Source organism: Mesoplodon densirostris, chromosome 18, assembly GCF_025265405.1.
Source record: "Mesoplodon densirostris isolate mMesDen1 chromosome 18, mMesDen1 primary haplotype, whole genome shotgun sequence".
In the NCBI taxonomy this organism is placed as follows: domain Eukaryota; kingdom Metazoa; phylum Chordata; class Mammalia; order Artiodactyla; family Ziphiidae; genus Mesoplodon; species Mesoplodon densirostris.
Window position 1 is genome coordinate 57,190,949 of NC_082678.1, and position 15,422 is coordinate 57,206,370.

Sequence of the window (15,422 nt, forward strand, 5' to 3'; positions counted from 1 at the left end):
GAACATCAATTTCACTTGAAAGAAAGAATAAGAGACAAATTATGGTTATTCAGACTTGGATATTTAAAAGACATTTTCTCAAAAAGCAATGAAGTCAGCCTATCTCTTCAAGGAATAAAATGGACAGTCATTGATAAAATTCAAACTACAATCAGAATTTTGAAAACTTGCATACACAAGCACAATGAGCTTGAAGCTTCCCAATACTTAAAAGACCTTTCTGATGAGATGAGTAGTGGTTTTAACATGATTATATGATATTATATAATGAATGTCAGTATCTGGAAAGATCTGCAAAACTCAGTGAACCATTATCTTTCAAATGACCAATGCATGATGTTACAGAATCATGCATAAATAAAATCTATTCAAAGTGCCAAGACAGACCAATGGGTTTTAATTTAAAAGTATGAAAAGGTCACTGATAAGGTGTCAGGTTCCACACTGTAACTAATCTTTAAGAAACTACCACCACCTGTCAAGTTATAATGCCAAAGAAGAATATCCACAACTATCTGAAAAGATTTATATTAAAATACTCCTCCCTTTTCCTACTATATATATCTGGGTGAAGTCAGACTTTCTTCACATGCTATAACCAAGCAACATGTGCTAACAGACTGAATGAGAATTTACCTGATTCCTTTTAAGCCAAATATTAAAGAGATTTGCAAAAATATAAATTAATGCCACCCTTCTCAATTTTTTCTAGTTATTTTTCAAAAACTGTTACTCATTTTAACATACAGTGGGCTTATTATTTTTAAAAGAATAATAAATAACTTTAAATTTGTCCATTTTAATTTCTAATACAGTAAATGCTGATAAGTATAATCCACATAAACAAAAGCTCACTGGCCTCCCTTATTTTTTAAGAATGCGAGGAAGGGAATTCCCTGGCGGTCCAGTGGTTGGGACTCCACACTTCCAGTGCAGGGGGCATGGGTTCGATCCCTGGTAGGGGAATTAGGATCCCGCATGCTGCATGGCACGGCCAAAAAAACAAAAACAAAACAAAACAGAAAAATGCAAAGGCGTCCTGAGACTGAAAGTTGAGAACTGCTCTAGGTCATGCATGGAGTTAACTTTTCACATTTGGACTATGATCTAGCAGAATACTAAGGTCATGTAATAAGTTAACTAGCCGACATTGTCTCTAGAAAACAAACACACGACATTAAAGATTTTGGCTTATACAGATTAGAGTAAGAAAAAAAGCCAATAAAGAAGCCAAAGGAGCCACATTCTGGGAAAGCACAGAAAAAGTGCTGAAATCTAGAAAAAAGCTATATATTTATGAGTCAATATCAAGAAATACTACCTTCTCTTGGCTTACTTCCTTTTCATCTGCTGTTTGTAAGGGAGCAGGAATGTCACAGACGCATTTATTTTTTCGTCTGTTCTTCCGCTTTTGGCGCTTCTTTTCTTGCTTGAGTTCTCTTACTCGTTCCTCCTCTGAAAATTCTTCACAAAGTTGTTCCAATCGACTGATACCCTGTACTTTTTCCACAGTCATCTATTATAAAACAAAGCTGAGACTGAATACTGGCCCAAACTTCCCTTTATTTTCCATGGAAATTCTCACTTGTTAATTTTAAGTGATATCACACACATAGAAACTGGTATGTCATGCTGCAATTTTGTCAGGTTAGTCTTCTCACTGTATGAAGAAATGGATGAATATTTACTTTGCTGTGTTTTGTCAGGCAGTCCCCACAAAGAATTTTAAATTTTAATACCTTAAATGATGACAGTCTTAAAATCTACTCGGGAAATGAATATACAACTAATTCCTACGGGAAAGGTAGACTTATACATACTCCAATTTCAAACCAGAAATATTCTAGTTTCAAATTTCAGAATTTTAACACAGCAAAGTAAATATTCATCTATTTCTTCATACAGTGAGAAGACTAACCTGATTAAATGATCTAGTTTCTGAAGACACAAACATTCAAAGAGAAAAGGAATAAGAAATCTGTTCAGCAAAAAACTAGCACAAACCTCCTCAGACTCCCCAGAACAGTGTTTAAAGTTCGTGGATGGGCTTTTGAAGAAAGGGTTTATAGCTTTCGTACCATTTTCAAAAAGGACTGGTGACCAGTTAAAGAGTTACAACCATGTCCTAGAATATAACAAAATATTCACTAGCCCAAAATTTATGTTCTACAGAGTCTAACTGAAAATAAGGTTACCAAATGACAAGCATGAAACCCAATACCAGCATTATAAAGAGCCTTCAGTGTGCTTCTAAAAAGTAGCTCTTATATCATGGCATTCAGACACCATTTACTCCATATGATTGGAAAGAAGCAGGCAAACTGGGACTCATTAAATGTTTCTAATTTTGATGCTTATTTTTGGGTTGCTTTTAACTTGTCAACAGTTATGTTTCATAGCAGCTTCTCATTAAATAATCATCAATTTCAGTTTTCTACTTTCAGAATGTCTAAAAATCAAGGCTGGCAGAGTAACGGGATTAAAAAACAAAGAAAAAAATCCATAAACAACTTCTAAATTTCAGTTCCCCAGCAAACTCCTCTCCTAACCCCCCAAAAGCCATGACCAGTAGATCACAGCTAAGGTAAGGTAAGAGTGGTGATTAACATTAAGATTCAGTCCAATAACTTAACTAAGCAATCTGGACACCGAAGCAGCCCACTGTTGTTACCTCAAAACTCTTGCGTAAAGCATCAACACCAAGATAGAAAAGCATCTGCCACGTCTGTTCTTCTGCCCGTAGTTTTTGCCAGATTCGATGCAGTCTTTCATAAAGATGAATTCCCAAGCAGGTCAGAACTTCTTCTTGAGCTATATCTATTGTCTTAGCATGCCTTTCTCTTCTCCTATAAAGGAGAATAAATCACACATATTTCCTAATACCTTTAAGCTGAAACAGTAAAAGATGGATAACACCTGTGCAAGTTCAGGTTTTAAACACAGTCTGCATGCCTAGTAACAAACTAATAACAAGACAGTTATACATTCAAACTCAATGTATATATAAATACACGAGCACACATGTATAAAACCAATGAGAAATACACATGCAGGTAGAACTCAGCCTTAATATTGCTAAACATAAGGTAATTCAGGAACTGGCCCTAAAGAGATGTTTTTCGGAGCACAGAGAAGTCATCATATGTTAAGTGTCCAGCTCAAGTAGGCATGACAGTTCACCTTCCAATTACAGCAAATGCTGTTTGGTTTTTGTTCTTTTTTTTTGAGGAGAAAGACAATACCACCAAAGTGATTCAATCATGGGCAAAAGCCCTCTAGGCCAGTCTTCAGTAGAAGTGTTCATGAACTTCAGTGATAAAAGAAGTGTTTGTATTCTGAATGCCTAGCAGAAAGTAGGCACTCAAATGAGAGTTGATACACAAAACACAAGGGGAGGTGGGTTCAATTTATTGTGAACAACTTTTTTGATTTTCTTTTTACAACAAAGCCAGAGATAAAATTTTAGCTTCCTATATAATTTAGTAGTAATATACACAGTTCATGAATTACATTCAATAAAGTATTTCTTAACCCCCTGCTGCAAAGACCTCACTTCCTATGCAAAAACCATCATTATAAACAAAATTTAAACATGGAAACGCATAGATGGAGGAGGAAAAAAATCCCTTCTAATCATTTTCAAATGAAAATGATAAGCTATAATAATGAAAGCCAAAAAAAGCCTGCCTACTTCAAGCAACAAGGAGCAGACAACTGACCGACATTTTCTCCCTTTTTTTACTCAGTCAACTAAATGCATATTTTAAAGAAAGCAAAATCTTTACAGGCACACTTTAATTTATACATATATCATATGTACTGAGGCAGACGGATAAAATGAAGCAAAGCGCTAGATAGCCCATTCTAGCAAATTACATACTCATACCCTCCTGCGAACTCTGGCTCAGCACGACCCAAAAGATGTGCAATGAAGTCTGTCTCACAGCAAACATGTATGTGTCGCTCATGTGGACAGCACCGCAAGCCTTCATAAAGTGCAGCACAGTAGCCCTTCTCTTTGCTGCAATCAAGTTCACCAATAAGGATATTGTATGCTCGGAGGACTTTATTTTTGCAATCAGTGCAAAATCTGTTGAAAAGAAAAACCTCAAAATTAAGAACTGGCTGTGTAATTATTTCATGAGGTATATAAAAGTGTACTAGACAATGACACTCCCCTCCCATATAGAGCATTAAAAAAAGCCTCCATACACACATTGAAAACGTACACATATAAGGTAAATACACATTTAGGGATTACATGGGTATAGCTAGATCTCCATTTGCAAATGCTTTTTAAACTAGAGAAACACATGGGCCTAAAAGAATGAGGCAGATAAATACCTGTTAGTGCATAAAATACATGGCCAGAAAATATTAGTTGCCAAGGACTAGCATATCTTCACTTCAAGAGCTATTTGTGCAGGTCAGAAAATAAAACAAAAGAGGCTACCAACCAATGACTCTAGGATTCCTCTCCTTTCAGCCTCTGAAGATAGTTGGTATCTTCAGCCAGTAAACCTTGATTCAAATTTTTACATTTTAATACATCACTAGCTAAGTATGTGGGGTGGGACGAGCAAGAAGAATGGGAAAGTGGTACGTGTAATTTTTCCTTTACTGGTAATTTCCAAAATTTCAAATTCTTTCCTCCAAAAGAAAATGCATATTTCTCAACGCTCAGTCATAATATAGACAACATATATGTAGAAATGTGGTTTAAACTTGACTGTACACAATGTGGTAAAAGTACAGAAGAGCGGGCTTCCCTGGGTGGCGCAGTGGTTGAGAGTCCGCCTGCCGATGCAGGGGACACGGGTTCGTGCCCCGGTCCGGGAAGATCCCACATGCCGCAGAGCGGCTGGGCCCGTGAGCCATGGCCGCTGAGCCTGCGCGTCCGGAGCCTGTGCTCCGCGACGGGAGAGGCCACAACAGTGAGAGGCCCGCATATGGCCAAAAAAAAAAAGTACAGAAGAGCATGTGAATGTAGAAGGATGCAGAAAAGTTTTCTTTTAGAAACCATTTTTTAAAAATACAACTTTATAAACAATTGAAAATAACTCACAAATAATAGAATTATGACTACAACCAAGCAATTTACAGAGAAGTAACTTAAGGTGGTGGGCAATATATTCCACTATAAATAGCATCAATAGTAATCAAAGAAATGCAAATAAAATCAACAGTAACATATCATATACATATAATTCACTATTCAATCAGAAAGAAAAAAGAATAAAGCCTGGTTTCTTTATTTTTGAATTCCTGAAATAAGGAAGAATTCGGTCTGGCGAAAAAGCCAGGCTCACCATGTTCATAACTCTGAGAAGATCAGCTGTGGTGGAATGAGGAAACTTTGCTCTCTTTGATTTAGATTCATCTACCCAGATGAGCTCGTCTATTCCCATAGCTTCAGTCAACATGTCTGACTCTCGACTCTAGTTGAGCTCTGCTCAAGTCTCTGTCCTTGCCTGAGGGCCAGACCCATACAGAAAAAATGGGTGGCAACACAGATGTCCAAAAGGCAACACACTAAATTTGTTGTCCAAAACCAAGGGCAACACGGTTCCCTTATGTTCCCTTCCATCTGTGTTAAGAAATCACCATTCAATACGGGGATATATGTATACGTACAGCTGATTCACTTTGTTATAAAGCGGAAACTAACACACCATTGTAAAGCAATTATACTCCAATAAAGATGTTAAAAAATAAAGAAATAAAATGAAATAAAGAAATCACCGTTCACACAGTCACCCAGGATAAAACCTCAGTTAATTACAACTCCTCCTTAGGTCCTGCTTTTAGGGGTGGAGCCAATTGGTATCAATTCTTTCTAAAATTCTCTTGAAGGTCAATTCTTTTCAATTGCCTAGACAATTTTTAAAAATGCTTCTTAACAGGTTTCCGTGCTTCCACTCTTACAAGCTCTAATGCATCTCTCATACCAAAATAATTTTTTTAAACAAATCTCATTACCTCACTCTTAGCTTAAAAAACTCCCCACTGTCTATGAATAAAGTTCAAACCCATTAAGGCCTTCAGTGACTTCTCTTACCCAATCTACTATTTCCAGCCTTATTTCCCAAGATTCACCTCTCCCTTCATGGTCCCTCTACTCTACCCCATCCCCCCATACACACCAGATATATAATGGACTACTTTTTTTTTTTTAATTGAAGTATAGTTGACTTATAATGTTGTGTTAGCTTCTGGTGTACAGCAAAGTGATTCAGATATATAAATATATATATTCTTTTTCATATTCTTTTCCATTATGGTTTATTACAGAATATTGAATATTGTTCCCTGTGCTAGACAATAGGACCTTTTGCTTATCTATTTTATATATAGTAGTTTGTATCTGCTAACCCCAAACTCCTAATTTATCCCTCCTCTATTCCCCTCACCCTTCGGTAACCGTAAATTTGTCTACATCTGTGAGCCTGTTTCTGTTCTGTCAATGTCTCATTGTATCATATTTTAGATTCCACATACAAGTGATATCATATGGTATTTGTCTTTCTGATTTACTTCACTTAGTATGATAATCTCTAGGTCCATCCATGTTGCTGCAAATGGCATTATTTCATTCTTTTCTATGGCTGAGTAGTAGTCCACTGTGTGCGTGCGTGCGTGTGTGGGTGTGTGTGCGTGCACGCACATAGGAAAGTTGAATTCTAGTTATGGGAATTGCAGAAGGCTTCTTTAAGGATGGACGTGAAATGAAATGAATATATGTTAAAACAGAAGCTCTAAGCCCATTTTGTAAACAGAGGCAATAATGTTGACAAGTAAAGTTAAATCATTATGTTTCACTAATGCTTAAAAAATAGACACAGAAGTACACAAAAATTAACTCAAAATGGGTTAAAGACCTAAACATTAAGACCTGAAACTCTAAAAACCCTAGAAGAAAACGTAATAATGGAATAGATGATGATTTCTTGGATATGGCATCAAAAGCACAGGGAACAAAAGAAAAAATAGACAAATGAGACTATATCAAACTTAAAAACTTCTGCGTAGCAAAGGAAACAATGAGCAGAGTGAAGGACAACCTATGGAATGGAGAAAATATTTACAAACCATATACTGGATAAGGGGTTAACATCTAGAATAAATAAAGAACTCTTACAACTCAATAACAAAACAAACAAAAAACGAACCTGATTAAAAAATGGACAAAGGACATGAATAGATATTTCTCCAAAGAAGATATACAAATAACTAATAAGCATATGACAAAATGCTCAACATCACTATCATCAGGGAAATGCAAATCAAAACCACACAATATCACCTCAAACCCACTGTATGGCCACTATCAAAAAATTAGAAAATAACAAGTGTTGGCAAGGATCTGGAGAAACTGGAACCCTTGTACACTGTTGATGGGGTTGTAAAATGGTGCTGCCAGCATGGCAAATATTATATTGGGTTGGCCAAAAAGTTCGTTTGGGTTTTTCCGTGACATTGTACAGAAAAACCAGAATGAACTTTTTGGCCAATCCAACAGTACAGCGTTTCTTCAAAAAATTAAACACAGAACTATCATATAATCCAGCAATCCCAGTTCTGGGAATATATACAAAAGAATTAAAAACAGGATCTCGAAGAGCTTTTTGCACACACTCATGTTCACTGCAGCATTGTTCACAATAGCCAAGATGTGGGAACAACCTAAATGTCCACTGATAGGTGAATGTGGTGTATACATACAATGGAACATTATTCATCCTCAAAAAAGAAGAAAATTCTGTCATCTGTTACAACATGGATGAACCTTATGGACATTATGGTAAGTGAAATAAGTCAGACACAAAAAGACAAATACTGCATGATTCCACTCATACAAATACTGCATGATTCCATACTCATATCAAGTAACTGAACTGAAAGTAACAAAAAACAGAATGGTGGCTTGCAGTGGGTGCGGGGAGGGGTAAATGGGGAGTTATTGTTCAATGGATGTGGTACAGCTTCAGTCATCCTACATGAAAAAATTCTAGAGATCCACTGTACAACAATGAGCAAACAGTTAACAATACTGTACTGAACACGTAAAAACTGTTAAGAGGGCAAGTATAAGTTATGTTTTTTTATCACAATTTAAAAAAATCTTCCCCTTGGTGGGAGAAATGGTCACGGACACAGAAATAAAAATACTTCCACGTTTTCAAGCTATAATGGTTAAGTTTAGGTTTTTGAGTAAATAAATGGTTAAATGTCATACAGTACCAACAATGAAACTTGAAATATTTTCCCCATATCTTACTGCTTTAAATCCTCAGTCTAATATGTTTGTACGTAATCATAAGTAACATAAGCATAAGTAAACAGCAATTTAAAAATTTATATGTAAGCCACAAGAATGAAAGTGATTTTTCCTGTTTTCAAAAGTAACCTTGCACACAAATTAAAAAAAAAACATTTTCTTAATTCAGAGGTTTCAGTTTCCTAACACCTCATTTCTAATAATGTACTATCATAATATTTAACTGGCTAAATAGTGTTCTAAAATCTTTATTATAAAGTGCTCAGAAAAGTCCCCTAAATAAAGTAGAAGTGCCAAGAAGGTCCATTATTCAGACGTTTAGAAATCATTTTCAACTGACTGTACCTCAAAAACTCAACCTGTACCTAAAACAACTAGATACACAAGATTAACAAGGACTTGCAAATCTGGCAGGCAAAGGTTCACTGATGTGCTTACTGTGTGCCAGATACTGTTCTAAGTAAGTCTTATTATGTATCATCAATCCTCACGACAAATTTAATCTTATAATAAATCCTATTAAGACCATTTCTATCATTATTTTTATCTTAAAGAAGAAAAACACTGAGGCACAGAAAAGTAACTTGTACAAAGTTATAATCAGTAGAACCCAGATTCAATGCCATCTCCCTTAATTGCTCTCTTAATTGTACTTCTCCCCTCATCCTTAACGTATTTATAAAATGGACTCCACCTTTCTTATAAATTACTGCCCCCTAAACACAGGAAATATCTAAAACCAATATAGGAAATTCCAAAACATTAGCTATAGTAACTAGTAATTTATCACCCAAAAAAGCTATCTTTTGGGGACCAATTCATATTGAATACAAGGATCAATTCATATTGAAAGAGAAAGGAATCTATAACAGACCTATACATTTATGTTTTACGGTTAAAAATCCCCCTCCCAAACTCCAAATAACTGACATATTCTCTACTCTCTTGGGTATAATCAACGAAGGCAAAAAACAAGAAAGTTTGTAATTCTAAAAAAAAACACACTTAATAAACTTAGTATGCAGGTAAAGCCATTAGCTCATTGCCATACAAACATCAATCTTGATAATGCCAATTTTTATTATTTAAGTGTTTTCTAGAAGTATCCCCAAAGTAATTGTGTACATCTCTCCCAAAGTCAAAGAACACACAACCACAAACCCAACATGTGACAAATTTATATGAAAACAGTACAACTCCCCCGCAAGAACGCCATCTCTAGATGGCTCCTTTACCAGTTTCCTCTCCTACTGCACTCTCCCTCCCTAGGAATTTCCAAATGTTAATGACACTTAGAAAATTCCTTTGTAAAGTAGTATTCTAAAAAGAAAAATCTGAAGTTACTTTTATAGTACAGGAAGCACATGAATTCCAACTCTATTTTTAGGTCTTGACAATGAAAGAAAAAATACTTCAAAATATTACTAAGTAAAAGCTGCTATTTTAACGTTAATTTTGAAAAAATGACATCAGGAAATGCTTCTGTCATAAAAACAAGGAGTACTAGAATTTCCACAGTGATTAAGTACACTTTACTTGATTTACAGTTATTTTGCGTTTCTTGGAAGGCTGGCCTGGAACCAACAGGTAGAAATTACGAAAAATGGAAATGCTGGCCTAACACAAGATGGCCAACACTGAGAGTCGTCCTATAAAGGAACTGCCTACCCTAACATTAAACTCCGCCTCATGTCAGGTATTAACGGGAAGGCTGAAGTACCGTTATGTGAAGAAGGTCAGTGACAGGTCAGTCTGGAAGACTGACAGCTAAGGCACCCTCCAACTACACCATGATGACCTTTGGACTTACCTGTGTTTCCGCAGATACGTTTCTAGCGTTTCTAAAAGACAACTAGAGTCAATTAAAACGACTTCATCCCTGCATTCTTGGGACATTAGTTCCCATACGTCCATCCAACAACCTCTGCAGAAAGAAACAAATCTTAGTGAGAAGAAGGAATATACAAGGGTAAAACATTTAAAAAAGGTGAGTAAAGGATTGCTTGATTTTACCTGGCTGTCCCCTGGAAAGGTCCATAATGGAAAATGATCCTACACTTGCTGTCCTTCCTGTGGTCTTCACTACTTCTCTTATCTGTACTTAACTTCTCTGAACTGACACTGCTACTGCTCCCTTCACTGTAGTACAGTACAGCACAAAGCTTAGTGACACTGAGATAATCTGAAGGAATAATTTCTATAGTCTAAATTAAAATCATGAACTCTTTAATACATTAAGGTATTAGTAGGATAAGTTTGCAAATTTGTATATAATTACATATTTAACCATATTAAAATGTTACTTAGACAGGTGCTCATATCTTTATACAAAAACTTCTGCTCAACTCTTAAGTTTACCTGATATAATTTAACAACATTTACACTTATCAAGATAGTAACTGGTTAACATACTAAGCATTTTATGAGCAAATTTACTTGGAATGTTTTAAAGTCAAAAGGGCTGAAAAAAAAAGATAAAATATTTTCACCTATAAACATGGATCAATCTTCCACAAATTGAAAATACTAACAAGTGTTGATCTACTTAATGTGATTTTATAGCTAGCCCATGGCAACAAAATTCTTATCTACCTTCACATTTCCAAGTAACTGGGAAAGTCACAGATTTATCTAATTATAGTAAATAAATTTTTATATTTACTAAAATAAAGATAGCATACTAAGATGAACACTTTACACAGCCTAAATTAGTAGTACTATACAAATAATTTTTTAAAAACTTACTAAAAACTTCCCAGACTCTCCCTCCCCCATAGGTTGCAATGTGGCGCTGGTCATGCATTTTGCTTTGTTGCAGATGTGCATTCCAAGAGAAATATGTTTCTATATTCCATTCAATGATAGTCTTCTTGATTTGTCATGATTCTGAACAACTGGCTCCTGTCTGTTCTTCTGCAGGGTCTCACTACAGTCCTAGAAATTCATTACCTAGGATGCTTGAGATGGAAAAACTTCTGAATCTTTATTTAACCTACTCTATAGAGCTAAATAAGTATTTCTCAACCCCCTGCCCACCCTATAAGGTCATACGTACAATTCAGCTCCCTACTCCCATCTCACAAGGGCTCAGGCCAAGGATCAACGTTCCTTATTTTTGAAACAAAAACCTCAACTCCTGCTCTGCCTTGCATGTTATATCCTTCTATTCTCATCTCCCAAATTTGCAATTTTCTATGCCTGAGTGATCCATAATCTAAAACTGAGTAACTCTCTAACTCAAGTTCTCATTATTGAGGAAAAGGTTCATGAAATCAGAGCTGGGGAATGATTATTATACCACCAGAATGTGAAAGCATTATTCTAAAAAAAGGCTTGAAAACAAATTCTACAGCTCAAATCAAGATTTTATCCATAGTCTCTCCAGACCACGTCTTTGTATCACTCCTTCCTTTCAAGGTCAAGCTCTCTAAAAAAGGAAGTCTTTTCACTTCCTTGTTCTACTCCACCTTCCACTCACAGTTTAACCCAGTACAACCTTGCATTGCATGCACTTTTCTACCCATGCTGATCTAGATTGTTTCCATTCAACCGCAGATCTGCTCATCAAGGTCACCAATTATCTCAGTGTTGCTATATCCAACAGACACTTCTGGGTCCTTGATAATTCAGCAACCTTCAACACAGCTTACCAACCACCGCCCACCCCCCGCCGCCCCACACTCTTTTCCCTTGGCTTCCTCCTACCTCTCTGGCGATTCTTTCCCGAGTTTCTTTAGGCTTATTCTTTCTACCATTAAACTGAATTCCTCAGCATTCTTTTCTACTACTCTTCTCTTCCTCTAGGTGATCTTATACAGTTGAACAACATGAGGCTGAATTGCGCAGGTCCACTTATGCACGGATTTGTTTCAGTAGTAAATACCACAGTACTACACAATTTGCAGTTCGTGGAATCTGAGGATACGAAGGAACCATGTACACAAAGGGCCAACTAGAAGTTACACTCAAATTTTCCATTGCATGGAGGGTCGGTGCTCCTAACCCCTGCACTGTTCGAGTCAACTGTAGGGACTTCCCTGGTGGTCCAGCGGTTAAGAATCTGCTTTCCAATGCAGGGGATGCAGGTTCGATCCCTGGTCGGAGAACTAAGATTCCCACATGCCGCAAGGCAACTAAGCCCGTGCACCACAACTACTGAGCCCAGGCGCTCTGAAGCCTGCGTAGTACAACGAAGATCCCACATGCCCCAACGAAGATCCCACGTGCCGCAACCAAGACCCGACGCAGCCAAATAAATAAATTAATTATTTTTTTTAAAAAAAGAGTCAACTGTATATCGTTCATCAGCTACAGGCCTACAACTCTGGCCTAGACCTTTCTTTCAGAGCTCGCACTTACTCCCAGACAATAACTTGGGTTTACCTGCATGAATGTTAGAATACTCTCAAGAAGACTGAACTAGATTGTTACTACTGATTAGGCTAAAAGCTAATTAACTGTATTACACTTTCCCCTGAAGAAAATCTAAAGAGAGAAAGGGGGGAACAACACAGGGAAAATATAAAAAGAAAAGTCATAGTAGCATAGAATGGCAGTGACCATCCAAAGTGGAGGAGAAGTCTTGGCTAAGCAGACTATACTTACTCTCTGGCCTGCTATCCACACGGCATGTGGGAATAACTGAAGCTACCTTAGGAGGTGTTGCTTAACTAACTCCACTCACACTGACTGCATAACTCAGCAAACAACCTTCCAAAACATTTGTCTTCCCATGTGGTGGGGCTAGAGCTGAAGCAGGATGTGAAGTCTGTGGAGGTTTGTTTTTTGTGTTTAAGCTGAAATATAGGAAAACGTAGCTGTATGTCAATTTAATAAAAGTAGATAATTGATGAAGCAAAGTCAGGGAGAAAAAGAGAAGAGCTGGAATCCGGAGCAAAAGTGGAAGGACTGGTCTTTGAAGGAAGGTGGCAATGAGCACAGATGTTTAAGATGTTGAGGTAGCTGTTGCTTTTCAGCTCCTCAATGAAGAATATTCATAACAAAAACACAGAAGGCAGCCTTTGTATTATATCATACGACTCTGTGGCTTTAGTCAACAGGTTATTCAGAAAAGGTTACTGTCTAATGAGAAAATTCGAATGGATTCTGCATTCAGAAAGTCTTTAAAGATATTGGTAAATCAGGTATATGAAATAATTATCCTTAGATAAGCACTTTAGGTTGTGTAGCGCTTTACTGGGTTCAGAGCTCTCACACTTAGAAATCATATAATGTGTGGTTCTTGTTTAGATCTTGATTCTAACAAATCAGTGTGAGAAGATACTTTTAGAGAGAGTTGGGGAAATCTGAATATGAACTGGGTATTAGATTATTATAGTTAGAAGTTTTGTTAGGTGTTACAACGGCAGTGTCATTATGAAAGAAAATATCACTGTATTTAGAGATGAATGTGGAAATATGTAGTAGTAAAATAACATGATGCCTGGAACTTGCTTTAAAATACTTCAGCAGGGCTTCCCTGGTGGCGCAGTGGTTGAGAGTCCGCCTGCCGATGCAGGGGACGCGGGCTCGTGCCCCGGTCCGGGAGGATCCCACCTGCCGCGGAGCGGCTGGGCCCGTGAGCCATGGCCGCTGAGCCTGCACGTCCGGAGCCTGTGCTCCGCAACGGGAGAGGCCACGGCAGTGAGAGGCCCGTGTAACGAGGAGAAAAAAAAAAAACTTCAGCAAAGGAAAAGGTGAACCAATGAAATAAATGTGCCACATCTTGATAACTACTGAGTCTGGGTGAAGGTATTTGGGGGTAAGAGGGTCCTTGTATACTCTCTCTACTTTTCTATGTGTTTGACAGTTTTCATAACAAAAGTTTTAAAACTTGTTTGTTCCTGAGTATAGGAAAAAAAAAAAAAAAGGATGATTAACTATTAACACACCACCCTCTGGTCATCTAGGTCTTTTTACCAGAGTGGAAAATGTCCATTTAACAATGGTGTCAACAGTACCAATGAGATATCCAAAAGAACTAATTTTAAAAATTAATGCAGAAGTCTAGTTGTACATCATCCCATTCTCCCCCCAGACATAAGTTCCTTCTTAGAAACTCCCTTCGAACTCCACTGCTTCTCCTCACCAACCCCAACCCCCACCCCAAGCAATTTTGAAGGGGCAACTGTGATACTGTGCTAGGAGACGGGGGCAGAAGCAGCCGTGGACACTGCAGCTCCTGACCGAGAAGAGAACTGCAAGTTAGTTACATAAATTCACATTGCTATAACTGATTCAAGCTGTTTGTTTAAATCCTTGATCAATTAAGGAAGACAAGAAAAATAATTTATACATTATGACTAGTACATAGATTAAAAAAACGATACCACGACTTTGAAAAATTTAATATTGGCTACATAAATTTCCACAAAGATCTCAACCTCCTTTCTCTGAAACATATTTAATACAAGGAAAAAAAAAACTTAAAAAAAAAAATCAAACCTATATAGTCCCAATGCAAAAAGGCTTACAGAACCAGGAGACATTTATTTTGACCAATTATATGGTTTTTATGTCACAGTGTAAACAATTAATGAAATAAAACTAGCAGGGTTTCTTTCCTTTTTACCAAATGTGATCAACATTTATAATCTTAACACTGACAAAGCATCCTGATAATCAATGCTACTTACCCCAAAGGTTTTGGTTTGTGCGTATCTAAGGAGTGCAACTGACATCTCTTGTTCTTTTTACTTTTTGGAATAGCATCTATCATGTCATTTAGTTTGGACCTAATTAAAAATAAACCATTAAAGGTTTGATTAATATTAACTTTTCTTTAGAATTTTCAAAATCTCTACGCCTTTTAGTGAGAAGTATATTTAAAGTATTAGACACAGCACTTACTTGGAAAATGTCTCATCAAACTCTAACCCAACAGTCAGTACATTTCTATTCCCTTTCCATTCCCAGCCTATCGAAACACTGAAGACCTGCCCTATTCAACATACTCTTGCCCCTAGACTACAGGTATCTCATTCATCCCTGTATCTGCATTGTGTCTAGCCGTGTGCCTGGCACTCAAATATTTTATGACTGATTGCTACCTGACTCTCAGCCATACTCCCTTGTCCAAACATTAGATATCTAAACATACACTATCCTTGGGAATTCCCTGGCGGTCCAGTGGTTAGGACTCCGC

General features: G+C 37.0%; 1 protein-coding gene across 6 annotated transcripts in view; it reads right to left on the reverse strand.

The window, feature by feature from the left end:
* The window catches only part of GGNBP2 (gametogenetin binding protein 2), a 31,281-nt gene that overhangs the window by 3,950 nt on the left and 11,909 nt on the right, over positions 1-15,422 (reverse strand). For 4 of the 6 annotated variants that reach the window (XM_060081445.1, XM_060081442.1, XM_060081446.1 and 1 more), the window contains exons 5-9: positions 14,914-15,012; positions 10,089-10,202; positions 3,881-4,090; positions 2,672-2,846; positions 1,322-1,516 (exon numbers count right to left, since the gene is read on the reverse strand). In XM_060081445.1, coding sequence (XP_059937428.1) covers positions 1,322-1,516; positions 2,672-2,846; positions 3,881-4,090; positions 10,089-10,202; positions 14,914-15,012 — 793 coding nt within the window. The remainder of the gene's footprint in view (positions 1-1,321; positions 1,517-2,671; positions 2,847-3,880; positions 4,091-10,088; positions 10,203-14,913; positions 15,013-15,422) is intronic. The other 2 variants (XM_060081447.1, XM_060081448.1) reach the window with 2 other exon arrangements.